Below are 27,152 nucleotides of genomic sequence, written 5' to 3' on the forward strand. Positions count from 1 at the left end.
TTATGGTGTATAAGGAGGTGGCTTTTCAAAAGGTGGGAAATACGGTGGTGAGTAACGAGGCGGCGCATTGGAGGACCACATGTAGCTGGGAGATGGTGATATTGACTGGGGGTCATCAGAGAGGCCAGAAGGCGTGGAGGCTGGAAACACACTGGAATGCTGCAGGGAGACAGCAAGAAAGCTGTAATGTAAACACTTCTTCATGTAAAGGACCCTGGCAAAGCAATGCTTCCCTAACAAGCAGTGCAAAATAACATACAAATAAGTTTACAAATCAGTTGTTGCATTCAAGGTAAGCACAGCCTGTAAGGAGCAGTTTTGCATAATGAGACTCCTAGAAGGCATTTAAGAACAGCAAAAACAAACAAAAACTGCTTTCTCATCACTTATGTGTACCTGCTGCATTTCATAGAGGCTGGAAAACAGCAAACTGATGAGTCGCTCTCAAACAGTGGGTTTCAAACATCAGCCAGCAGCAACAATGAACAGGCTGCAGATCATTTCTTTTTTTACTACTTTTACTCACAAATAAAACCTGCCAGAAATTAAAATAACTTCCTTGTTCAGTAAGCAAAAAGCTTGAAAAGGTGGAGAAACAAAATCTGTACATGCCTGATGGTAGGCATGCATGGAATCTACTCCACCATGGTTCCCTAGGCAACACAACCTGCTATCCTATAGGAGCAATGGAGGGTGGAGCAGAGTGGAGACAGCAAGGCCAGGCTCTGTTGTACTCCCTGCAGGAGCAGGAACGTGATGGCATCATACAGCTGATAAGCCACATAGCAGCTGTCAAATGGGAAATGTAAGACATGTCTGTTGCTGAGCCAGCAACCATGGCAAAATGACTTCCCTTAGGTGAACCTTGCTCCTTATAATCTCATTATAATACTAATGCACACCTCCATCCCAAAGTTACCCACTTCCAATGCATGACTACTCCTCACCAAGCATGCGCTTTATATTTTTACTGGTTATATCTTTAAAGTGAGAGAATTTTACACCAATCAGTAATAAAAGAATGAATGACTAGAGTCAGTCAGGCTCCACCTAAACATACAGAAACAGTATAAAAGTAAGTTGAGGATGGAGGAAGAGTCAGGGAAGACTCCAATGTAACTACTGGAATGAGTCGATGGGCTGAAACCTGTCTTCTCTCTCATAGGGATGCCTACTGCGTAAAATTTACACTGAGTGCTGAACGCTCTTATTGGAGATTAGAACCTGTCTGAATATTGCTTTAAATATGTTTTTTGCAGTCAGATATTATCATGGGCAATCCACGAACCTTAATTTGTCATGATTTTATATTAACTCCATAAACTGTTAGTGTTGGTCCTTCATGGGTGCCAGCAGTTGCTGGCAGTGGGTAACGTATTCAAATCATAGTGGGCGGAGGGGACCACTGAGGGGTCCCTCTTATGGTGTTGGCATGATTCCCTGAACAACTCAAACAAATCGCCCTCTGACCCAGTGGGAATGTTCAGTGAAGGGTCCCTTTAACAGGACACGGACAGACTGGCAGGGCACAATGGCTTTCAGATCAAACACTGGGGTCGAGAAAATCTCCTCCTTTCGTGTGACAGAGCACCTCACAGAAAGCCATACAAACTGTCCCCACTTCAAACAATACAACAACTCTTCCATCACACCCTGCGCTCTTGCAGGGGCACAAGCTTCCCTAGAAATTCTGGAGTGTTGGGGTGTTTTTCCTATGAATATGTGGGATGAGTGGGAAGCACCGACTTGGCCAATTCTTGCTCCAGAGGCAGTGCAGCCTTTGAAAGGGATTTGAGAGGCAAAGCTGGGCTTGCTCTGTGCACTGTAGGATGGCCAGGGAGAAAGTGGCAGGGTGGTGCAGACACTGCTGGGGTCAGGGTATCTGTAACACCAGTGTCTAGCAATCTAGAGCAACTCGCTCTTGCTCAAGGCAAGGCAAGTCTCCACAACCAGAGGCTTCAGCTAATGCTTTCATGCAGGCCCTCAAGTTCCCTGGAAGATAAGCAAGGCTCAGACTTGTAATTGCAGTTGAAAGAGACAGTTGGCTATTTTAAGTATAAATTATCTCAATTCATGCCCTGCTTTTGTGCTGGCTCCTAAGCCAACACCTGTGCTCACAGCAGTGAGACATGGAGAGATTTTCATCCATCTGGCCATGCTGTAAGCGTTAGCAGAGCCCCAGCAGCACTTCTGGTTGAAAAGCAGGGCAAATTCACCCATGCTGAGCTCGCTGCCGGTACTGTGGCTGCACCACAAATAAACCCTGAGTTAAATAGCACTTAATACCTGCTGAGCAGCTGAGAAGAAGACTTTGCAGCAGAGCTGGTTTGGTATGCGCTGAGGTTGGCATTTTTGTCAATGTAAAATTTTAATACACCACTAATGACTGTCCCAGGTTGCGTTAATATAAAAAATTACTCACAAATATGTGTAAATAACTCTAGAAATTCTGCTATTAAGTGTTCAGGTATTTCTAGGAGGCCCTGACAACAGTGTTGTCTAATGGTACTAGCAGTAAAACCATGAAGGTCTAGATTCACGTTGCCTCTAATGGCTCTGATGAGGGACATGGTGGCTATCACAGAGCAAACCTCTAAGTTGGTTTCTAAGAGCTTAAGCTTTTGTCATAAAATAAGTCTCCAGCCCTGATGGTCGCAAAGAAAACATCTGATATATTAAGTTAATGTCCTGGTTTCAGCTGGGATAGAGACAATTTTCTTCCTAGTATCTGGTGCAGTGCTGTGTTTTGGCTTTAGTCTCAGAACAGTGCTGATAACACACCGGTGTTTCAGTTGTTGCTCAGTGTTTACCCTGGTCAAGGACTGTTCAGTCTCTCATGCTCTGCCAATGAGGAGGGACACAAAAAGCTGTGAGCAAGCCGGTTAGGACACCTGACCTGAATTAACCGAAGAGGTATTCCATACCACAGCACGTCATGCCCAGTACATGAACTGGGGGGAGTCACCCAGAAAGGCCAGATCGCTGGGTTTAAACCATGACAGTTAACATCACCACTGTGGTAACTTCCACCTGATGGAAGAGTTGAGTAGGAAGCGTCCTTATCTGCTTCAACAAGTGAGAGCTGATGTTTACAGGAGAGTTCACATGAAATCACGCACTGCTAACAGCACAGCTCCATAACTCAGAACAGGAAGGGATGTGTTACAGCAGAGGTGATGTTTGTAGGGACCATTCTTAGACCAGCTGCAGCATGTGGAAAAAACTCATGACAGAATAGCTTTTCAGTCTGTACGTGTCTTCAGGAGCTCAAACAGCTTGTTTCCAAAAGCTCTTCTGTTTCTCTCAGACATAGCAGTCGGCCTAATAAAAACTAGGACCTGAACACCTCACTTTGCCTCTATCCTCAGAGCACTGCAGTGCCAGAGGCAATGTCTATTTTTACGTGGCCTCTGAACAACAGGGGAGCAGGCAGCAAGCTCCGTTGCCTTCTCTTCAAGGACAGCTTTCAGGAAAACACTGCCTTTGTAAGAGAAAGCACTGCTACGGACCAGTGCCTAGCAGGAAAGATTTGATATTCTCTATAGGAACAAGAAAATTAAACTGTGTGGATGACAGGAAGACAGGCCTCCAGAGTCCTGCAGACTGGCTGGATTTAACCTTGCTGTTAAACAAGAAAACATCCTATAACGTTCCCTACCTGGAAGTCGTATGCGGAGTAGGGAGGCAGGTGAGGAGTGCTGTGGTAGTAGGTGTTGTAAGATGTCACTTGTGGCCTTGAGTAGTAGGACACCGAAGGGTGTGCATTTTCAACTGCACAGTTCAGCGTAGGGAGGGAAGGAGTCTGTTAAAGCAAAAGGAAGAGAATTTCAGGTTACTTAACCAAGTCACAGCAAGCTGACAGCTGAATGAAAGCAGAAATGATTTAAAGATGCACTGTTTGGCTCTAGAGCTCAACTCTGTTGAATTAGCAACCAGCAATCCAGTTCCCTCTTAGGCAGCAGGTAAGCCCCAAGGTCACTTCATTCCTCAGCCACCCATTGTTTCCTCTCAGATCCCACAGACTGAGCTGGCAATACCCCAGCCCACACCAGTACTGTTCAGATTGCATCTTCGCAAGTAGGAAAAAGAACCCATTCATTTTGATTACTCTGTTATTCAGTGCATTTTGAGATCAGCGTATTTCAACTCCTCTTGCACTGCTGCTGCTCACAGACACTTCTATTTGCAGAGGTTTACAGGCTGCCTGGTGTGGATCACACCTCAAAGGCCACAATGCATAGCTGGGAACACGTCCCCTGTTTTGTTTAGGAAGATGTTGGTCAGTGAAGGTCCGTGAAAACTGTAGGAAAGTTCAGAGTTCTGAAATAAGGCATCCTTAGTGCAGGGCCCAACATCTGTTTGTAAAAAAATGTACTACAAATGCTCTTTTCTGAGTGTCTCATTTTGTATTGTTCTGAAGGAGTCACAAGAGATTGAAAAGAAAAAACAACCCAAATTTATCTATTGAATGTTCAGTTCTCCCCATTGGTTTGTCCTCTGCAGACAACATTGTATGGAAGGTAACAGGCAGCCAGGTTAAGTAGGGGTATTTCAAAGCTCATGTTGTAAGAACAGCATGTTTTTTTCATTATCTTATGTTTGCAATCTTTCACCTGGTTCTGGTCTCCAGTTCATCCTCTCAGATTCTGCACCATGAAGAAACCAGATGGGAGAGTTTCAGCCTAGCATGGCTGCTTAAGCAGTCTGTAAAGCTCAGAACCCTACCACTGCTATAAAATGAACAATTCATGAGCAACCACTACACACTTCCATGTAGAAGGTCAGTGCTATGAAAAGGAAGACTGATTTTTTAATGAAGAGCTTATTTTTATTCATCAGCCTGGTATTGCCAACACCTCTGAGAAATTTCCTTAAGAAAATGCAAACTCCTGATTTTGTTCACCTTTTCCAATTGTCTTTAGGTGGTGACACCAGATCACAAAAGTAAATAATTCCCAGTTTCTCCTTAAAGTTATTTCATGTCTTTCTTTCCAGCCTGATTGCAGTGATGCACAGACCATCTGCATTGAAATACCGCTAATTGATTTTAAAAGGCAATTTGCCTGATTTCTCATTTAATGCACAGAGAAATTGGTACCATCTTACCATGTCTTTAAAGCCTCCAAGTATCGCTGCTGTGATGATCCCTAGGAACAGCCCCACTATGTTCAGAATCGTTGCCGACCAAAGCAAGTGGTAAAGATGGATGATGTCTTGGCAGCTGCTGACATCAATGTATTCATAGTAGCCTCCAGAAATCTCTACCCTGCTAAATTTGAAAAAAACCCCAACAATAATGATAAAACAATGCAACGTATCATAAAATCTAAACACTTCTGCTGGACAGTAAAATGCATTCTGCAATTTAATGATAGCCTGGACTTAATTATAGAGGGAGTGGGGATAAAGCCTGCTACATCCCATGCTTGTGGCATCTGAGAGCTCCCTGCATGACAGTGGCAGAAGATGGCTTGATCTGTTGTGAAACAAACAAGTCCTTCAAGGTCTGCAAATACCCAGATGACCTCAAGTCTGAATCTGCCTCTTTATTTCTATCATCTGAAATCTCCACAGAGCCTTGGGAGGCTTCCCAAGGACAAACTTGTCTTGGAATTAATTAGCCACGGAAATCCGCCTGTGCTCCTCACAGCCAGGAGCGGCTGGGTGGGATGGGCACAGGACAGCACAGCACCACAAAGCACGGCCCTCAGCTGCCCTCTACAGCGCCACAATGGCATGGGCTGGCAGACAGAGGTCTTTCTGCTCCCATTTTTAAGCTTTTCCACATGCAGAAAAGAGATGGAGAAGACTTGGCCAAACCCACTGAGGTCATTATTTTGGAAAGGGAAGAGTGGCTCCTGCAGCATGGGGCCTTGCAGGTGGGATTCTTCAGTAACAACTTCTGTCACTTGGGGAACAGGGTGGCCTTCAGCATAGCTGACTAGATGTAGTGGGCTACAGCAAATTCCCCTTAAGAAAACGTTTATCAGGGATAAACAATACTAAGGGCTTATGAATGACTTACTTATCTCTAAGCTCACATACGGGGTTAGGCTGAAACTGCATAAGGGCCTCAAATACAGAAGAACAGACTTATATTTAAGGCCAAGAAGCGGGAGATCCAGACACAGTTCCTAAGCAGACTCTGCAAGGGCTGCAGGAATCTGCCCCCTTTCACAAGCCACCCTCCTTCCCTCATTACTCAGTTTCTGTTTCTTCTTTTCCTTGTTTCCTTACCACAAAGCAGGCAATGGCAGAAGACACTGCAACAAGGAGACAGGGATTTCAAGTAGAATCAAGGCAGAGCATGATCACAGGTTGTAAAAACCTGTATGTTAGCCTGCATGACCTCTATATGACCTGAACACATACTGTGACTGCCTTTAACAATGCAACCTGTATGCATTGTTTGCAGGAGCTCGTTCCTATGGAGATGTGTGAGAGTGTAAAGCTTTCAGCAAGTCTTGGTTTACCATGGAGAACACTCAGCACTTCAAGATAAGTACAGCATGTTCTTATCAATGGGAAAGGGCTGGCCCGATGCTGCCCCAGCCGGGGCTCCCAGCATCAGGAGGGATGCAAGATTGCTATCACCTTTTCTATAATGTCCATCTTTACTTAATATGAGAACTAACCAGCCTTGAGTGTCTGTCTTTCTTACTGAGATCCCAAAAGGATCAGTGCAGTGCACAACACGTGTGTGGTACTGAGCAAGACTGAGGTGGTAAGAACTGGTATCTTAGGAGAAAATGGGTCAGAGGCAGGACCCTGAACCAGCCTGATTGGAGAAAAAAACCCAGCAGCACAGGAAAATAAAAAAGCAAACACACAAAAGTTACAAGTTTTTCTATTCCAGTCACTTCCCTGTGTATCGCTCTCTTCAGCAAGTAAAAAGTGATCATGTTCTGTAAACTGTCAAAGGAAAATGTGAGCTTCACCCCTCTGCAAAGGCTTTCACAGAAACAAAGTCCTGCAGAGACCAGGGATTACCCTTTCCAGCATGCGGAACCACCCTCTCCAACAGCAGCTTTCGATCTTCCTCCACCATCACCAATGATTTAAATGAGGGCCAGCCCAACTAAGTACTGTGAGAAATGCTAAGCCTGAAACAGCCCTAGGCAAGAGCCAGCCTTATAAAAATCAATTTATTAATTGCTTGATGACACACATTAGACTCTCCAAATGATACAAGCAGCACACGCTGTAAATTAAGTTGGCTTAGGCACAGTAGCCACATTTAATGGTGGTGTGATCACTATGCAGGGGTTCTTGATTGGTAACCACCCTTCTGACTCATCTTTGCACAGTGCTGTACACTTTCCAGCCTCTTGGGACCATGCGAGATATTTACTGGGCAGAGAGGACACTGATTTATGAACAAGCAGGTGGTACCAGCCTGTGAATTCTCCTCTGTTAGAGGGGTGCAGAATGAAATGGTGACAAGGCGAGGAAGCACCATGTCCCAGTTTCTGCATCTTCCATCTTCTAAAACAAAATAAAACCGGGCAAACAAGTCTGATGCCAACCTTATGAAGTTTAACCATGCCAAGTGCAAGGTCCTACACCTGGGTGGGAGCAACCCCAGGCACAGCTACAGGTTGGGCAGAGAAGAGATTCAGAGCAGCCCTGCAGAGAAGGACTTGGGGGTGTTGGTCGATGAGGAAATGAACATGAGCCGGCTTCAGTGTGCGCTCGCAGCCCAGAAAGCCAACTGTATCCTGGGCTGCATCAAGAGAAGTGTGACCAGCAGGTCGAAGGAGGTGATCCTGCCCCTCTACTCTACTCTCGTGAGACCTCACTTGCAGTATTGTGTGCAGTTCTGGTGTCCTCAACATAAAAAGGACACGGAACTGTTGGAACAAGTCCAGAGGAGGGCCACGAGGATGATCAGGGGAGTGGAGCACCTCCCGTATGAAGACAGGCTGAGAAAGTTGGGGCTGTTCAGCCTGGAGAAGAGAAGGCTGCGTGGAGACCTCATAGCAGCCTTCCAGTATCTGAAGGGGGCCTACAAGGAATGCTGGGGAGGGACTCTTCATCAGGGACTGTAGTGACAGGACAAGGGGTAACGGGTTCAAACTTAAACAGGGGAAGTTTAAATTGGATATAAGGAAGAAATTCTTTACTGCTTGGGTGGTGAGGCACTGGAATGGGTTGCCCAGGGAGGTTGTGAATGCTCCATCCTTGGTGGTGTTCAAGGCCAGGCTGGATGAGGCCTTGGGTGGCATGGTTTAGTGTGGGGTGTCCCTGCCCATGGCAGGGGGGTTGGAACTGGATGATCTTAAGGTCCTTTCCAACCCTAACTATTCTATGATTCTATGATTCTAAGACATTCAATAGAGGAAAATCTGGGGAAGGCACCAAGCATGGAAGTAATGGAAACTCCTGCTCTCTTTATTTTTCCATCTGGGCTGGCCTGGAGCTCACCCATAGCTGGGATGGCTTTAGTGTATTTCATATATCCCTTTCCTTGGTTACCTGTTGCCTAGGAGCCCTTGTGGCTAGCAACCACACCTCAGGATCCCTTCCCACAGCAGCTGTCATTAACTGATGTTTTCTCCCTGCCCTGTCCCGGCCCTTCAGACAGTGCAAACCAGCATGACCACTGCTCGCCCTCCCCACGGCCAACATGGGAATTGTCAGCTTACTCACTTCCCACAGTTGTACAGGTCACAGCAGAAGCAGGTGTTGGTTTTTATTTTCGGTGTACAAGGTGCACGGCGCTGTGGGTGACAGATTGCCTGTGTGAATACAGAGAAAACACATCAAGCACATAAGGACATAATCACGAAATACAGTTTCTAATGCTGCCTGACCTGCTCTGCAAGCAGAGTTTACGTTGATTTCCAGATGAGCCCCAGGAAGATTTTTCTTCCCTTATCTTGCAGCACAGTTCCTACAAAGTACAGTTATACTGGAATAGAGACACACTAGACTAGAAGAGACCAGCATTTCCTTTCACCATGGGGAAGTCACAGATAAGCACATGCCTGCAAAGGAAGGGGGCTGTGCAACTCTTCTACAAGTAGCCAAGACCTTGCTGAAATAACACTCCTCACCACACAGCAACTCAGAGCAAAGTGGTGTCAACAGCATGATACAGTCTGACAGCAAGATTCCCATACTGGTGAATAACTGACTAATGTGGTTAACTGTCTGCCTGTGGGTAATAACACCTGAACTCACATGGGTGGTTTTGGGGCTGAAAAGAGAATGGACCCCACCAATGCCACTGGGTAGTACTTACTTTGCATTTTAATTTGGAATACAGTGGTTATTCAAAACTACTTGGGAACTTCTGAGGAGATCTGAGAGATTCCCAGTGCACAGCAAAGCCAGGCAAGGATGTCCAACACTATCAGTGTGTGGCAGAAACATCCATCCCCAGTGGATTCTCTTTGAAGAATACACTAGAGGCTGTTATGTATTGTTTGTATCCTCCAAAATTACTTCTGGATGCACTCTTAACCCACCACCCTGCTCCTGTAATGGATGTGCAGCTGAAGAACTGGAGAAACTGATCTGTTTTCCTATCCTCCATCCCTTCATGGAGACAGCACAGCCAACCCTGCTCTCACCTCAGGTGGAGTCGTGCTCTTGGAGTAGTACTGACATCGCCCCGCGTACAGCGGCCTCAGATCCTGCCAACGACAAAGCACCAGGCTTAGCATTGCATCAAAATCAAACTCAGCTCACTGGTGTGGGAAAAGGCTTTAGAGAGACCCTGCTCTCGCATCATCATCTCAATATAGTGGTGTTCTGCAACATCCACACATACAGCAGCCTCCTACCCAGCCCCTGAGCCTCAGATGTTGCTTAACCCTGGTCCTTGGAGGCATGTATTTGTTGCAGCTAGCATGGGAGGCACAGGCTCTGAAGCCAGGCTCATTTGGGTGAGGGCAACCCACCCTAAACTGAATGATTCATTCCCCAACCCCTTCCCAGACACATCCCAGGGCTGCCTGACGTGTTTCTGAGGGTTCTTCATGCTGAATCATAACAACTGCTCCTTAAATTGATGACAAATTTGTCTTTCTGGGCTCCTGACTTGTGAGAAAGCTCTGGAAGATTACCAATGGCTCAGTGTGCACACATGCATTAGCGTCTCACTTTGGGGCAGTCTGGTCCCCAGGGCAAAACCTCGGGGAAAGCAACGCTGGATGCGTATCCACACCAGGGAGACCTTCCAAGGAGCAGCCAGACTTGCTCTCTGGGGATATGATCCAAAGCTCAGGGTGTCAGGGCAGCGGCAGGGAGAACGCTATGTGCTAGTGTGGCAGGAGCACGTCTCCAGACAGACACTGACATTTCTGGACCGTTCAGGGGTGAAGTGAGGCCAAAAGCATGTTCGTTCATCAAGAGGCAGAAACCAGAGCCCTTGTCATCCCAGCTGCTCAGGTCTGGCCGCCTCAGGCACGCAGACATCCCCGTGGCCAGCCAGGAGGAGGTGCCAGCTCATGCCAGCACCCAACCCATGAGGTCAGCACCTAAAAACCCCAGAGCCAGTCTGCAGGGCTCTGACCCACCTGGCTAGGACCAGGAGTCAAAGGAGCTTCACCTTTCTATCAAAGCTAATGCCTCACATGTCTTCACGAGGGCGGGGGGGGGGTCAGAGACAGCCAGAACTTGGTGGTTGCATCCAGACAGAGAGACCTATCACGCAGCTGAGCGGAGCTGCCCATTGCTTGGTCAGCAAATCCTGCTGTCCAGCTGTCGTCTTTCTACCACTGGTATGCTCAGAGGCAGGAAAGGGAAGCCAGCTTTACAAGGAGAATAATGACCCAGCTGACATGAGGAGTTCCCACTGCAGGGGTAATTCTGATCTCCTGAAATTCCCTTTCATTCTGATCACAAATAAACCCCAAATCTGCCTTTTTCATTCCATTTTGCCAAAAATTTAAACAAAAAAGTCATCAAAATGCAGAGCTGCAAGACAAAAATCTGTTTGCTGCTGTTTCAATTAAAAAGTTGAAATGGAATTGTGGTTTTTAATTTCTATACCAATAACTGAAGCTTTTGCACATCCCACTGTACTAGCAATTGGTCATAACAGCAGTAGCTCGTAATTTTTCAAGTCATCAAATGGAAACTGAGAACCTACTGCAGTGCTTCCTGTTTACACTGTAACACTTTAATGAGCTTTGTATCAAATTGCTTCATTCTACTACAAGATCCAGTAGTTCAATTAGCATTAAGAACTACTTCTGCTAACATTTAAAGTACAATAGATGCAACTGCTCAGATATTGTCCCTTGGCAATAGCCATAATTCACATTACCTCTTACGGTTCTGAGACTCGGTAAACACATAAAGCATACACAAAAAACCTAAAAGTTCTTAGCTCTTAATGCTTGCTGTTAAATTCAAAATATTTTTTAAAAATTGATACATTTTCCTAAAGTTTATAATTTAAACCAGCATTCAGCACATGATGCATATCCACAGACTCCAATGTGGGCTGATACGGGATTACAGCCCGTAATTTCCCTTGCTTTCCTCGAGCAAAAGCATTGCAGGACCTGTGTTTTCCTGGAAGCACTTACTATGTGTCTGGCAGCGAAGACACCATCTACTATGGCACAGCAGAATGCAGCGATGACGCCGAAGCTGATGAAGACGATCGATGCAACCAGCTGAGAAAGGAAAACAAAGCAAAGTATCATCCACCTCTTCACAACCAAGCGTTTCGTGCCCTCTCCACATGGATACATAAACCACAGTCGATAGGCCTCAAGCAATCAATGACCCAAATGTTTGCCCAGGCTGCTGGTCTCATTGAAGGCAATGGGATGTGCGTCTCCAAGGAGCGCGTCTGCTCCTGCAAGACGGCAGCAGCAGTAGTGTTGTGCCAGACTGGTACTCTGGGGACTTGATATTGTAATGCAAGTTCTTCCACGACTCCAGCTAAACTTAGGCCGAGGATACACCTCCTCTTCTGGCTGTGCTCTCCTTAACTCTTCCCTGGAGAGAAAGGAGGGGATTTCTTCTCTCCCCATCCTGGAGCACTGTGGGGAGCTGCTCCTGTGAACACCCCCCCGGCTGGAAGGATGTAGGAGACCACTCTAAGCGACCCTCTCTGGTGGGACTGCACCTGCTGGAAACAATGCTTTAATGCAGGCATTAAGCATGAATCCATGAGACTAGAAGGCAGGTGACCAGCCTACACCATCAGTGTTACACACCCTCACAACAGCCTGGCTGGGCTTCTTGCTGCCAGGTTGTGATAAGCACAGCCCACAGGCTTGGGGAGCTGCAAGGAAAGACATATCCACCTTCAGCTCAAGGAGGGAATTTAGCCAAGTCTGATCCAACAGGTTGAGGGAGGCGATTCTCCCCCTCTTCTCTTCTGTGGTGAGACCCCACCTGGAGTACTGTAGCCAGCTCTGGGGCCCCCAACACAAGAAGGATGTGAAGCTGTTGGAGCAAGTCCAGAGGAGGCCACACAGATGCTGCGAAGGCTGGAGCAGCTCTGCTCTGGGGCTAGACTGAGAGAGCTGGGCTGGTTCAGCCTGGAGAAGAGAAGGTTCTGGAGGGACCTTAGAGCAGCTCCAGTGCCTAAAGAGAGGCTACAAGAAATCTGGAGAGAGTCTTTTTACAGGACATACAGAGACAAGACAAGGGGTAATGGCTTTACACTGAAGGAGGGTAGATTCAGAGACTACAAAGAAGTTCTTCCCTGTGAGGGTGCTGAGGCACTGGCACAGGGTGCCCAGGGAAGCTGTGGCTGCCTCACCCCTGGCAGTGTTCAAGGCCAGGCTGGACAGGGCTTGGAGCAACGTGCTCTAGTGGAAGGTGTCCCTGCCCACGGCAGGGGTTGGAACTGGATGATCCTTAAGATCCCTTCCAACTCAAACCATTCTGTGATTCTATGATCCTCTTCCACTGTCCACATCCTGCCCATTTTTAAAATTAGCGTGAAAGCATTCAGAAGATAAACCAGAAACACTCAACCTCCCACCCAGGTATGAGAAACAGTCTCTACTCCAACTACGCCACTTTAAACACCACGTCTGCCAAAGTGCCAGTGCTCACCTGGGGGACCGTGCACGAGTGCTGACACAACCCTTCTCCTTACCCCTGAGCAGCCGCTTAGCCACTGGTAGCAGGCTCCAGACCAGCTCATCATACACAGAGCTCCCAGTACCCACCTCCCTTGCCAAAGCACATCAGGGATACGGACAGGGCTGTGGAGGGAGGGCAAGTGTGGCATTCAGACAAGTTCACAAAGACATAGCTTGCGGAACAGCAGCACTTCCACCTAAAGAACTGGAAGCTTAATTGGGTTTTTCCCTGGTGGTTTTCCACTCCAGTGATCACAGCCTTCAAGTGTTGGTTGCTGGCAAGAGTTAAAAACTGCCTTTCTGCAAGTACAAAGGCAACTCTGGTCATCAGGAGCTTTAGGCAATAGTAAAAATCCCTCACAGCACAAATACAAAAGTAACAGTTAGCTTGGCCAGCACTGACAGGTATCTCGGGTCTCCTGGCATGAAGATGTTGGTTTTAAAGCTCCAGGTGCTAAGTGTGCTCAAACCCCTTGATTCCTGCCACTGCACAAGTATCCAGTTCTCAGAAAGACAAGCCAAACCCCTTGACAAACACAAGCCAGAAGGATCCTATAATGTGTTTTTAAAGTATCTCAGGATTTTTAGGTTAATCACACTGGTTTTACCTAAACCTCCCTCAGTGAAAACAGACCTTCCACCAGCAACATCCACGTTCACAGCAGGTCAGCTTGAGCAATGAGTGGAGATGCAGGAGGGCTCACTTGGGACAATGAAAACAGTCACTGTACAATTGCTTAGTTCAGTGAGCTTCAAAATGAGAGAAAATGAAATGGTTTTCTACATGAGGCAAGTATTCAAGACATGCAGGAATAGACAGAGGATACTGTGAAGCTAACCCAATGACCATACCAACAGGTCACCATCACTAATAACAAGCTATTACTGGACCATTAGATGCTGTGCCGCAAAATACTCGCAGATGGCAGCAGGTGACAAGTTTTCCAGGATCAGGTCCTATGCTGGGACCCTGTTTCTGTCAGCTATGAACACCAGCGTTTCCTCTCCACTCAGGCCCATGCCATCTCCGCAGCTGGATCACAACTTGCACCATCCATTACAGCAGTCACGCTGTTTCACTACCACAGCCAGTGAAACCACACAAGGGGAGGAAGCACAGCTTCTTGCAGTCTTGGTGGAAGAAACGGGGTTTATGGCTTAGGTTATTTTGTTGCACATTTAGTCTTCCTCTGTATTGTCCTTTGTTTCATACATACATGAAAGAGGATATTCTCCCTAAATAGCATGACCCGTGGAGATAGGAAGAGAGCCAAACACTAAATATATACAAGCAGGGTATTTGCCGGTCACCCCTGGTTGCAGATAGCAGCTGCTAATATGGTTATTTAAAATAAAACAAGGTTAATGATGACACTTTCCTAACAACCCTACTAGGGTATAAGTATCAGGCGTTAGAAAAGGGCTTGCTCACTTTATTTACACTGTTTTTTCTCTCTCAGCTGGAGAAAGAAAAGCCTGAATAACAGATATATAACAGAATTAATGATAATCAAACAGCAAATAAAACCATACAAATTAATTTAAACACCAAACACCCCCCCCCCCCATGGTTTTCAACTAATCTCATGATTTGCCAACAAGATTTTTGATTTGGGGTTGACAATACTGTCACTGCAGCAAGCAGAAGTCCCTCTTAAAAGCTGTGTGACAGTAGTAATTGGTCTTCGTTCACCTAACTCCTGCTGAGGCCAGGCACGACAAGCAGTATTCGGACAAGAACAGACAAACTGGGTTCAGATAGTGCAGGACATGAAGCAGGAGTGTCCTGGGCTGAGGTTCCCTTTGGGCCACAATCGAGGGACACATGGGCTGTGAAGCTGTCGGTTATTATTTTTCCATGGCATATCTGACTGCCACAAAGGCATCTGAAACACTGACTCCTCACTTGAAAACTGCTGAGCGCAGCCTGGGTGTAAGTCAGAGGTGCCGGCAGTGCTGGCAGGCAGCAGGCAGAGCTGTTGGGCAGCTGGCCCTCCCTGGGGCATGAAAGCTCTCCCTTACCTCGACAAGTGGGAAATGCAGATGCATGGCATGAAAGCCGATACACTGGGGTAGGAAAAATGAGAGAGGTCTATTCCTGTCAGCAGGCAGGAGAGAAGAGAGGAGTGCTGCTTCAGGTTAGGTCTAGCCCTCAGCCATGCTGGCTCACTCGACTCCTCATGCTCCCCAGCCACGTTATGGGCAGAAACACGCACAAAAACACGGCAGCATAATCCTGCCATCATTACAGAGCAACTGCGTAACAACCAACACCAGAACTGCCTTTTAGCAAACCAGGCCACTGGGAAGTTCACACAGACAAAATAATCCCGCGCTGCCAGTGGGAATATGGAAACATGGAATGGACAAAGGTGGTCCTGGGCAAGGACGGCCTGTGCCTAAGGCAAGGGGACAGTAAGTGACAGCTACTGCATGTCCTCTGTGCGGTCAGAGCAGACACTGGAGCTGCCAACCGCGGCAGCAGTGACGCAATCCCTGCAGAGCTGGGTCATGCATGCTGCTTAGGACACAAAACAATAGAGAGAGGAAAAGAATTAACACGGCCTATCCAGGGCTCAGAATGAAAAAGTCAATCAAGTCAGAGCCCCGCTGTGTCACTCACGGGCACTCCTGTGAAGAATGCAAGACTGGCATTACATGGCCATTGCTCAACCAGACACTGACATGCTGCTAGGACAGAAAGAACAGGACACTCTGTTCTTCTAGAGCCTGGGTGAAAACAACCAAAAATATCCACTGGGAAACCCACCTTCCCTGCACCCTGTCTGACTGTGGGAAAGGCAGCTTTGACCTCCTCCTCAAAGGTCTGCCTATCCCTCTCCCTCCCGCTCTGCAGGGAGCACACCGTTAGCAAAGCAAAGGGCAAGGCAGGCCAGGCTCTGGATTAGGACAAGCACAGATTTCTCCCAAATCCCTCCGCAGTTTGGCACACGTGCTTTAGCCTTGCTCAGCAGCACACCCTGCTAACCAGGTCCCCACACCCCCTCTCCATTCCTGCAAGAGCAGCAGCACTGGGCCTGTGGGACAGGCTGCAGGGGCGGATGATCCCCCCTTAGTGCTGTGCAACCTCACATGAGAAAGGCTGGAGGGATCTCACTACCAGAGCATGGGGCAGTCACTGTGGGGAGGAGTGCAGCCACTTTCTGGAGAGCTGAGCAGAAGCAGGAGGCAGACATACGCACAGGATGCTACATGAGCTGGACTGAACCTCCCCATTTGCTATCTCTCACCAGCCACATGTGTCAAGCAGAGGAAACTGGCTGTCAGTCTCAGTCTACCTGCCAGCATCAGGTACCAGCCTTTTCTGATCTCTCCTCACTCCTTTTGCTAAATTCTCCCAAAAACTTCCCTCCACCCTAAGACCTGGTACTGACACTTCCAAATACTACAGCCCCTACCTTGAGGCAGAGGCAGGAGGATAAGAAGCTTGTGAAACAGTGTCTGCAAGACATGTTAAGAGGCCATCAGAGACCCAGCCAAGGCCACATCATTCTCCTGTGCTTGCCAAAGTGGGTAATCTGGGCCAGCTCTGTCCCCACTGCAGAGAGACCACTCAGACCCCAGCACAAACTTAGTTGTGATCATATTGTATCAGCAGCGTTGGTCTCACCTGATTTGTGCTATCTGCATGCTCGCTGCTCACTGCTCTCTTCTGAACATTACTCCCACGGGATCACAGAATCATAGAATTGGAAAAGGTTGGAAAAGACCTTTAAGATCAAGCTTAGTTTAAATTTAAGTCCAACTGTTCCCCTAGGACTGCCAAGTCCACCACTAAACCATGTCACTAAGGGCCTCATCTACACAGTTTTTGTACACTTCCAGGGACAGGATTCCACTACTTCCCTGGGAAGCCTGTTCCAATACTTGAAGGGGCACTAGAAACCTGCCTAGACAGTGGCTGCCCAGCCTCAGCACACACGAACCTCCTTGCAGTGTAAGGAGGGAACCAGAGTGCTGTGGTCCACACATCTGGTCTAGCCAGCATCCTCTGTGCTTCTCGGGTTCCCAGCTGCTACTTCACAGCATGCCAAGTTTCTTGGTTTTCCTTCCTACTTGAAGAGGCGTTTGGAAACAAGGACCAACAACGCACATGTTAATCAGCAACACCAGAGAAGTTGGTTGCTTTTCAGTTACACCAGTCTTCGTGTTTTCAACATGCTGATATCCTGAGTGACTTATTCTCTACGAATATGCAGAGCAGAGAGCTTTGTGCACTCCTGTCCTCACGATGGACTTTCTGCTGGGCCCTCTAAGGGATTTCACCTCTGGTCTCTGGGCTGGGTTATACTACCTGCTTGATCTTCTTCTCTAGCCTTTCCTTAGGAAGAAGCCAAAAGCAATTTCTGCAGAGCATCTAAGAATTTACTTTAAAAGATGACAAATAAATGTATTATGCTCATGTTATTCACCATATTATGTATCCCATACTGTGCCAGCTCAGCAGAAACAAAGCACTGGGCATAAGCCTGTGAAGCACTGTACTGGAAACCTCAAATACTCCATTTCAAGCCCTTTAAAACAAAATCCCACTGAGTTCAGTGAGACTGTGTAAAGTCACTTTGTGCTTCCTTCAGCTTTTCTCTTTGTTTTCATTTAAAAATATCAGCCTTGTTCTCCTGGGCTGCTAGAAACCATCTCCAGTTCTCAACAGATAAGCAACACTACCCTGGAAGAGTCAGGAAAACCAATAACACTCTTTACATGCAAAATTTGAGTCATTTTTTTAAAAAAGAAGGTTTTATAATGAACTTACCATTTGCCTTTTGTTTTCTATCAAGTTTGATCCAATTATCCCAAGAAACGACCCAAAACCAAGCTGAAAAACAACGTATTGTTAGCATTTAGATCAGGAGAATATACAACATATTTTACATACACACAGAACACAATTAAATCTCGAAGCAGCAAAAGAACATACTGGGGATGTGTGAGCACGCTTTCTTCAGCAAGGAATCAGTGAAGTCTCTCACTAGTAGTAACTATCAAGTGTATCCCTTATATGACACTAAAAGCACGTGCAGAAACCAAAAGGATGAGTTCTTAATTCTAGCCCCTTCCCAGTGATGCTGAGAAATGGCTGGTGGATGAGGATATGCTCTGCTGTCCTGGAACAGCCCTACGAATGCTCAGGAGCCTCCAGGTACAAACCTAGCAGGACCACATCACTAGCAATTGAAGGACCAGGCTTTTGTAACCTCACCAAGGGTGTGAGCAATCAACTAAGTTTTCAACTCAGAGAGTTTCTAGATAGGAAGCATGTAATACTGGAGGATTATACTTGGGATGATTTAGCAGTTTTCTGCCTTCTACTCTTCCCTCATTTCCAGGGGTGGGGATGCAATCAACCAGGGTCTTCTACCAGAAGAGCTCCGCCAGCCCAGCCAACAGAATAAGCTACTCCAGCAAAAGCATCTTTTCCTGCTGCCATAACTGAAAACACTCTTCTTATTTCAGCTCAGTGAAGTCAGCCAGGAGTGCAATTTCCCACCTCCTCTCTCCATAGCCTTAAGCTATTTAGCTACACTAAACACAAGTTTCTAGGACAGAGCAGACCTCAGCCAGGCCAGAAACAGGGACGTCAACCAGGAATCACGGACTATGGGGGGGTGATGCAGAAGTACTTCTGCGTCACACTGAGAAAGGTCTTTGATCAGTGTAGAGCATATCCAACTCTGCTTCTAAGAGCTGGCAAAATGAAAAATGCCAGAAAAGTCCTACAGTTGGAGTGGTTGTACGAAGGAGACAAAAATCTAGTCAATAAACTAGGGAGGCAGTGAAGATCTGGGTGAGAATGCCAAATAACTGGCTAACTCCTCAGGAAGCAGAATAAGGCGTGAGACAAGCTGCAGTGATTCAAGAATGAGTCAACTAACCTGGCATCCGTATTTTAAGATCCAAGAATAGAAACCAACAGTTTAATAAATCCTATACTAACAAGCCAAGGCACATGCAGAGATTAGCAGACACAAAAGCAAGGAAAATTTGGGCTAAAATCTTCACCCGCTCTGCTAAAGCCCAGAAACATTTGGTGCAGTGCTGTGGGCTGCTGGCTCAAATGGCAGGGCTTAAAGCTTCCTGGCTGCCTGCCTTCCACTCTGAGCTCTTGGAGACTGTTGTCCCCGCATCAGGGACAAACTACCATGGCAGGAAGCACAGCAACAAAGCCAGGTGCTGCTTAACACTGGGGCAGCAGGTAGGCAGGGCAGAGAGCCAGGGGCCCTGCTGAACCTCCCCAAACTGATCTGCTAGTGCTTCTTGGCTTTTTACTTTGCTCAAGAAATTGTGTGGCAACACACAACTAAGGCAAATGCTTAAGAAAAATGTTCTGTGCCCTTTGAGCTTGATCTAAGACATTTAATAGTGTTAAATTCTCCCAAAAGGTGAAATACTAAAGATAATCCAGAAAGAAGAAATTAGAGCAAGTCAGTACATACAACAGGTGAGGACCAAATAAATCAGTGGATTCTCATTAATTAATGGGAATTCTCATTGCATTAATATGAAAACCACTCATTCTTCTACGGATGGCACAAAGAAATCTCAGTAATCTGCATCAATTGCATCACTTATTGATGGTGACATGATTCCTTGGGGTGTTTACCTGAAAGGACAGGACACAAAATGAATGTGCTTTTCCAGATTAAAGCCCCAAGCCAGCATGCTTGATTAGGAGCTGTTACAGAGTTTTACCAGTCAAAGCCTAAGAAAGGTCAATCATTTACACAGATGCTGGAAGCTGGTATAACTTGGAGACAACATATGTATGTCAGAGAGCTTTGCTTCCATAAGGGTGCTTGCTCTCTGCACCTGATCGTTACTTTTGTCTGCTGAGCATCACTGTTACTCTGGGCTTCCTAGGCCCAGGTCAGACATCCAGCCACAGGCAATGGTATTACCCACAGAGGCACAGCCAGGGTGTTCACAGAGGTAGTTGTGAAGGTGTTGGTGACCATGGAGAAGGGTGAAGGCATCCTGGCTACAGGACAGGTTACTGCAACCTCCAGTTGTGTCAATGAGGAATTGCGCTGTCTGGGGAAAAAAATCCAACAAACCCCCACAAAACCACAACCAAACAAAATCCCATTGATGCAGGGAAGTCTTCAGTGCCTTGTTCTGTCCTTCCTTTGGAGCAGAGGCCTAGGAAGATAAACCCCCTCATCAGACAGCCACTTCTTTGCATGTCTCCTCCTTCCACAAGAGGTGCTCCCACAAGAGACAACAAGTGAAAGGAGGAAAGAATGGTGCGTTAGGCATGGCACTGATGAGACATCCGAAGTCCCACAAGATGATTCCATCCATGGATCTGGTCCATGCAGTGAGAAGTCACCCAATGCATGAAGAGACTTCTGCTCTATTCCTTACCAATGCAGGGTACTCAGGATACAGAAACCCCTGATGGAGATGCACACAGGCCTAACATTTGTGTCAAGTTCTGGATGACAAGACCTGCAGTGAGCTGCTTCTTCAGGGCTGTGGAAGGCATCTGCTCGAGGACAACTCACCAAGTACTCCTGCACCACAGCAAGCCCTTTCTCCACAATAAAGGGAGAAATCCCAGCTTGTTACGAAACACCAGCTATTTTAAGCACCTGCTGAAGCATCCAGCAGCACACTGAAACGTTCTCCTGCGCAGGGAGACAAGTGAGGTCATCACGCATTTCTATACAGCAGATTAATGAGGGGGAATTTGGTGACAAACATAAACTGTCAAGGGTGCCTCTGAATAAAGTAACTCAACACCTTTCCCAGGTCTAGGAATCCATTAATTCCTTGAGCAGACTGAGTCTTACAAAAGCATAAGCGATGCTGATTCTCCTGGAGCATAAATAGCACAGGAGATGTCAAGGGGATGGGAACAACAGGCTCTATCCATCTGCGTCAGTCTGCAGGGCCTGCTCTGAAGCACGAGGTTCAATTCAGGCTGACAGAGCGTAGGCTAGGTATGGAGAGTTTGAAGCCATCCTGTCACCTTTCTTAACACCTCCCTTCTATACTTCTCTTTAAAAAAGATCAGGACTAAATGCAGGAGTTACTGAGACAAGACAGAAACCACCAAGGAGATCCAACACAGTCTGTAACAACATTCCACACTAATGGCTGTAAAGGGACTTTCTTCAGTCATAGAAGAGCTTCTCCACAGAGAAATAGAAACCTCCCCAAGATCAGCAATGTATGGCAAATAAATCAAACTGTAACAAGGCAAGAACAAGTCTCTATCTAGTTATCTGGACTGGCTTTAAGTCTCCAAACCTGAATGCACAGCACTGCTCAGCTGTTACACCAGGGGCCTCTAGCTGGGGGGCTGCCAGTACACTGCATCTACCAAGGCACCTAATTCTGCAGCTCAGCCTTTTTGTGCTTCTTTTTGAGCATGTCTCAGATAGGAGCAGACCAGGACTTGTTTCCAGCCAGTGTTAGACTTCTGCTCATGCAGGGAGCAGCATGATGTACTTGCCTTATGCTTCTTCAGGAGGTTACACATCTGCTGTCAAGAGAGCTGGGCACCAGTGGTCTTCTCTAAATTAAGCTATTTGAAGGTACAGGACGGTCCTTTACCATTGGCAAAAGAGAAGAAATTGATGTGCTACCTGCTTTGATGTGCATGCTCGCCTGGCAAGCTGCCACAGCTATGCTAATGTGCTTCTCACTCAGGGACTCCAGATTAAACACTTCTGCAAGTGAACTTTATGACCACGAGTCCACGTGAAGAGTATTTCAAGACCTGGTCTCTCATCTGTTCTTGGCACCTATGGTCCTTCTTTGCCTTACTTCTGCCTGGGGTTAATGTGATGTATAAAAACAAAGAAGTTCTAAGGTTGCTTTGACTGACATAAGACCTATTGATCTGTCTCACAGCTCAAAAGCATGTTATTATCTAAGCTGTTATTATCTAGGCTGTCACCTGGTTGGGATTTTTGCATGGGAATGAGCAGTAGGTGCAAAATAATAATAAAACAAATAAATCAAATGGCAATGAAGTAGCTGAGCACAATATTCAGGACAAGATCACCCTTTAAAACATTTGCAGCATTACAGGGGACTTTGTAGGCAATAAGTTTTCTAGACCTACCTAGGAGTTCTATACTTACAATAACCCCTGGGTAATAACCTCCAACAGTCACATTTTGGGTTCTTGTTGTAGCAGCTAGGCCCACCGTTAGAATTAATACTGACACAATGAGGAGAGTCACAGTTACGTAGAGGGAATTTCTTTTTCTTCTATTGAACGACCCTAAAAACACACACACACAACAGAATTTGCTGATTCCATCTGGGAACAGTCACGGTACCATCATTTTTAGCTCCCACCGCCAACCACATTGTGGTGAATTTTCTTTCTTGAGAATATTTTTGGGTTTGGCTGTCACTTTTCACCTTCACTAACATGCTTTATCAAGCGTTACCTGGGCATCTGAATTCACATTTACTTATTATTGCTCTGACGTCGATGAGGAGAGCTTCAAGAACTGTAACTCTGCCAAGCTCATTTGGATACATAAGGGCCCCCCAACCCCTCTGGCCTGAGGCAATTGAGCTGATGAGAAATATTACCATTAGGCACTTCTGTATTTTCTGATCTGTCTACTTACATCAAAGTTAATAGCCACACTGTACGCCACTTGAATTAAGGGGGAAATCTTGGCTGTAATCATATTGCACCCACAATTTTCCATGTAAACGAGCCATCACCAGTAACAGCCACTTCTCCCTCTCCTGTAGTATCATCCTCTACTTTCAGCAAGGACCAGGTATTTTTAGATGCTTGAATAATGGATTTGTGGATTAGTAAAACTCATCTACAGCTGCCTGATTATGATTTTTTTCTTTTATGTATTTATAGATCTCCCAAATGAGCATATGTATAAAATAGTGATTCCATCAGCTAAGAGGCAAGCTGGCTGTGCCGTTACACTCAGCAACATCTTTAGGCATGTTTGTTCAGCGTGTGCTCTGTCACCTTTACATCACTTTGTGGAACAATCCTTTTGATTATGTTTCATACATTAAGTAGACATAACCCGGCACCTGCAGAGGCGGCTGGCAGGATAACAGATCACAGGGTCCCCTGCCATGCTCCCTTTGGGCTGCTGGGCCACCCTGCGTTCCATCCCAGCAGCCTAGGGCTCTCCAATGCACACCAGGAGCAGGCAAAGATATTTCCCACTTTGAGGCTCCCAAATGATGTGCATGCTACCAGGCCTTCTCAGAGTGTTTCACAGAAGGGCAGGGATGTTTCCCAAGAGCAAGGAGCTGCTTTCACCATCGTTGAGCATGTTCCCTAAAACAAACCATGTTGGAAACCCGCATGTGAGGTGTTCAGCCAAGCCTTTACGTGGTGAGGCAAAACACCTGCGTAAAGGCTGGGAGGAAAGACTCAGCCAAGCCGAGCACAATCCCTTGTCCAAATTCTCCAGGGAAAGGAGCACACCATGCCTTGCTGGGAAGTTTTCTGTCTTGAAGATGTGCCCACAGGCCCTTCTTTAGGGTCTGTGCGCATCTGGAGCACAGCTAGAGAGATACCTTAACAGCTACACTGATGCAGCCAAAAGGACACACACACCGGTACAAGTTATCTCCCTTCTTCTGCAGAGACAGCTCTCTCCAGGGAAAAATGCAGTGGCTCCTGGCTCCTCCACACCCACTCCAGCCATGCTTCTGGCAGGAGTGCTCCCTTCTCCATCCCATGCTCTGAGCTGGCACAGCTGCCATGGGCACAGGGCTGGATCATTTCACCCACACTCAGTTGAGCTTGAAATCACAGACAAGTCCTAAACTTGGGGTTTAAAAGGCCAAAACACAGAGGTTAATAGCCAGAGTTTTATAGAGAAAAGCAACATCCTTTCTGACAGACCAGTGTCTCTGTATGGAAAGCTCTCCACCCACAAACCTTCTGGTTATGTCCCTGAGAACAACTGTGACTGTGCCACTGGGACATCGCTGGGTCTAACAGCAAGGAGCCTGGCAACTATGCTAGTCCTTAACTGGAGTGAATAGCTAGACTGAACAGAGTGAAACAGAACAAATTTGCTAATCTCAAACAAAATGAAATTAACTAACTTCCAGAGAACCCTAAGATCCAGACAGGATCTTTCACCAGTGATCCTTACCTTTTCATGCCGTTTTTTAGAGGATGGAGGTAAAGGTACCCGACTGTTTGCTGCAGGCTGCATTGGGGTTAATATTTTTATTCTCCTAAATATGCTAAATAACTTAATAATATAAACTCTGGACTTCTAAAGCCTTCAAATTCACCAATATATCAGGCCATTCTGTATGTATCGCCTCCCAAATACTACAGCTTGTGCCACACTCCAGTTCCAATGTAATAACTTAAATGCAAGTGTCACTTAAACATCTTAAAATTCCAAAGTACCTGGGACCAAAGGTTTAGCTGAACAAAACTTCAGAAACTGGAGAAAAAACCCTGCTACTTCTTATATAGAAGTAGTTCTGAAAGGAGAGAAAAAACAAAGCTGTCTTGCTTACACACACAGTGGAGTACCCAACTCCTGATTAGTGCTACAGTTGGGCTAGCAAATGAGCAGAAGATAAGTGAATTCAGCCATATGTTCCTTACACAGCTTAAACTCTTCACGGTTAGGCTGTGTGGGTGTGCAGATGTTTGTGTGCCATGCAAAACTGTCCTGCAGAGCAGGGCTTAGGGAGAGCATTGTGAGTACACGGGTGCGGAGTTTACCCATACAAACCTGCATTTTCATCAGGGATGCTTCATAAAGTTACAATGAAAAAAACTTGAAAACGTGCAAAAAATTTTTCTCAAAACCTAGAGTATTTTATAATTGAATTCTGCAGGAAGAGAGTTGAAAAGAAGCAGCTTGAAATACTGCTTACAGATTCTGAGCTTATTTCAGAACCACCATGTTTTCTGCTCTTTTCGACATTCTTTCCCAGCTCGCAACTGGCGCACACCAACATGCAGTACAGAAGTGAAATAAAAGGGTTTCAACTGGAAATCTTCTGAAAGCTTTTCAATATTCCTTAAAAAAAGCTTTTATTCCAAGTCCTGACAAAACCAACCATGATCCTTTACCGCGATACTGGAGAGAGATGCGAAATAGAAGATAATGTGATTACCTCCACTTCAGCTCTGTACTGAGACACTAATTCCATTTTTAATTTCTCTGGAAACCCATTTTGTTACATGTATATTGAGAAAATTATTTTGTACTTCTGTAGGGATGCCTGCAGCTGCTTCAACATAGATGGACTCGTACTCAGCATCTCCAGTGAGAGCTGCTGATGAACTGCCCTAGCAAAATCCTCTCTCAACATTAATTTCTGCTGAAAGTATTCCCCATTAAATAATTTTCCTCTTTGCTACTTGGTACAGCTTTACACACAGAAGTGCAGCTATGACAGCTTTGCTATCTCTGCTTTTTAAGATATAGTAGCAGCTTTTTCTCTGCAATTTATCCAAGTTAGATATTCAAAACTTGCTGTGCTTACCTCAACATGCCTACAGTTGATTTGAAATACTGTGCTTAACTCTGTGAGGAAGGTGCAAGGACATTAATGCTGTTTGTAGTCTGGCTATTTCTTTTTGCTAAAATGGCACTCCAAATGTGAAAAGGCTTCAGAAAGATCATTTTTATTTTAAGCCTCAGAAGCATCCTCTCATTATAGTTGCCATATATAAGCTCACTCAAAAAACGACATTGTATCAGGTTTTTCCAAATTACTTCAAAAGTTTGCAATACAGATCCTTGTACTGCCCCTGATTTACTTGGGTTTTTTCTCCTAATCATCAGAAGAAAATAGACAAGATGGCACAGAAACATCATCTCCATCGTGCTCCTGGGGGGGGAAAGCCAGGAGCGAAGAATAAGTGCAAAATAGCACCAGGAAGCCAGCTTTAACTTTTACCCTGGGAGAACCGGGGGCAACCTGCACGGAGCTATTCTCCTTCCAAACCCTTCTTCTCCTGTTCCACTTCTCTGCTACAACAGTGTACGAGATGCGACCCTCCGGCTCCCTGCAGGGCCCTGCCCGCAGCCCACGGGGGGGCCTGCGGGTGTCTGGGTGCTTCATCTCCCGCTTGGGTGGGTGGGTGGAAGGTGGCGAAACCGCAATTAGCAGCGGGCGCGGAGCGGTGCGAGGGGTTCTGTGACCTAATTATCACTGTGCAGAAGCGCTGCGAGCAGCCGCTCCAAAGGATGCTGCGGGGAGCCCGGGCAGCCAGCGCTCCTCGGGGGTCTCGCTCTGCCGCAGCCCCGCACCCGGGAGATGCGGCCTCGAAGGGGGAGATAGGGACCGTGTCCGTGCGGCTGAAACAGCGCCCAGACATCGGCGGGGTAGGGCGGGGAGGGGACCGGGGCAGGCAGCGCCCAGCCGCGGCGAGGTCGGGCGCGTCGGGTCCGGTCTGCCTGACGCGACAGCGACAGCGGCGCCCGCGGAGACCCACCGCCCAAAATGGCCGCAGCGCCCCCGGCCCCCGCGCACCGCCCCACAGCGCGGAGCATCCTCCCGGCCCGGCGGGACCTCCCGCCGCCGCCGCCTTCCGCGGCACTTACCCACGGAGTCGGGCAGGGCAACGCCACCCGGGCGCTGCTGAGTCAGGGACTGCCGCATGCTGCTGCTGCTACCGCTACTCCCCGCCGCAGCCCAACGGGCCACGGCGGCGGACAGAGCCCCGGCACCGGCTCCGCCGCGCCTGCGCGCTGGGGCGGCAGCGGAGGGAGCTGCGGGGCCGGAACGCCCCGCCCCGTACCGTGCCGTACCGTACCTACTGTGTGTACCGTACCGCACTGTACTGTACCGTACGTACGGCCCGGCTGCGGATATCACTGGCAAGGACCCTGGATCCGTACCCTTCCTCCCAAAGCACTGCGCGCCCGTCCCGTTCCTCTGGAAACCAGCGGAGAGATGCGCCCCAGAGGGTGTTTTCTGAGAGAGGGGTAGAGGTCCTGCCACATCTCAGGATGTTCCCGATCACGGACCCCCTCCGCAGCCCGGCCGGGGCCTCCCCGCCCTCTCCCCATCTTTCTTCTTTGCACCCCAGCAGCTCCCAGGCCCCCTCCAGCCCCGCCGCTCCAGGCCGCTGTCCTTCCC

At 47.2% G+C, this 27,152-nt stretch overlaps 1 protein-coding gene across 1 annotated transcript; it reads right to left on the reverse strand.

Moving 5' to 3' along the window:
* Window positions 1-26,672, reverse strand: TMEM255A (transmembrane protein 255A; the record flags this gene model as incomplete). The annotated part of the gene is made up of 9 exons (XM_080624895.1): window positions 1-159; window positions 3,659-3,802; window positions 5,107-5,269; window positions 8,650-8,738; window positions 9,576-9,638; window positions 11,541-11,630; window positions 17,836-17,898; window positions 22,172-22,314; window positions 26,615-26,672. 9 exons carry the CDS (start codon window positions 26,670-26,672, stop codon window positions 1-3), a joined length of 972 nt encoding a protein of 323 aa, XP_080481021.1.
* Window positions 26,673-27,152: the final 480 nt, after the last annotated feature.

Source organism: Psittacula echo, assembly GCF_963264785.1.
Source record: "Psittacula echo genome assembly, chromosome: 8".
Taxonomy (NCBI): Eukaryota; Metazoa; Chordata; class Aves; order Psittaciformes; family Psittacidae; genus Psittacula; species Psittacula echo.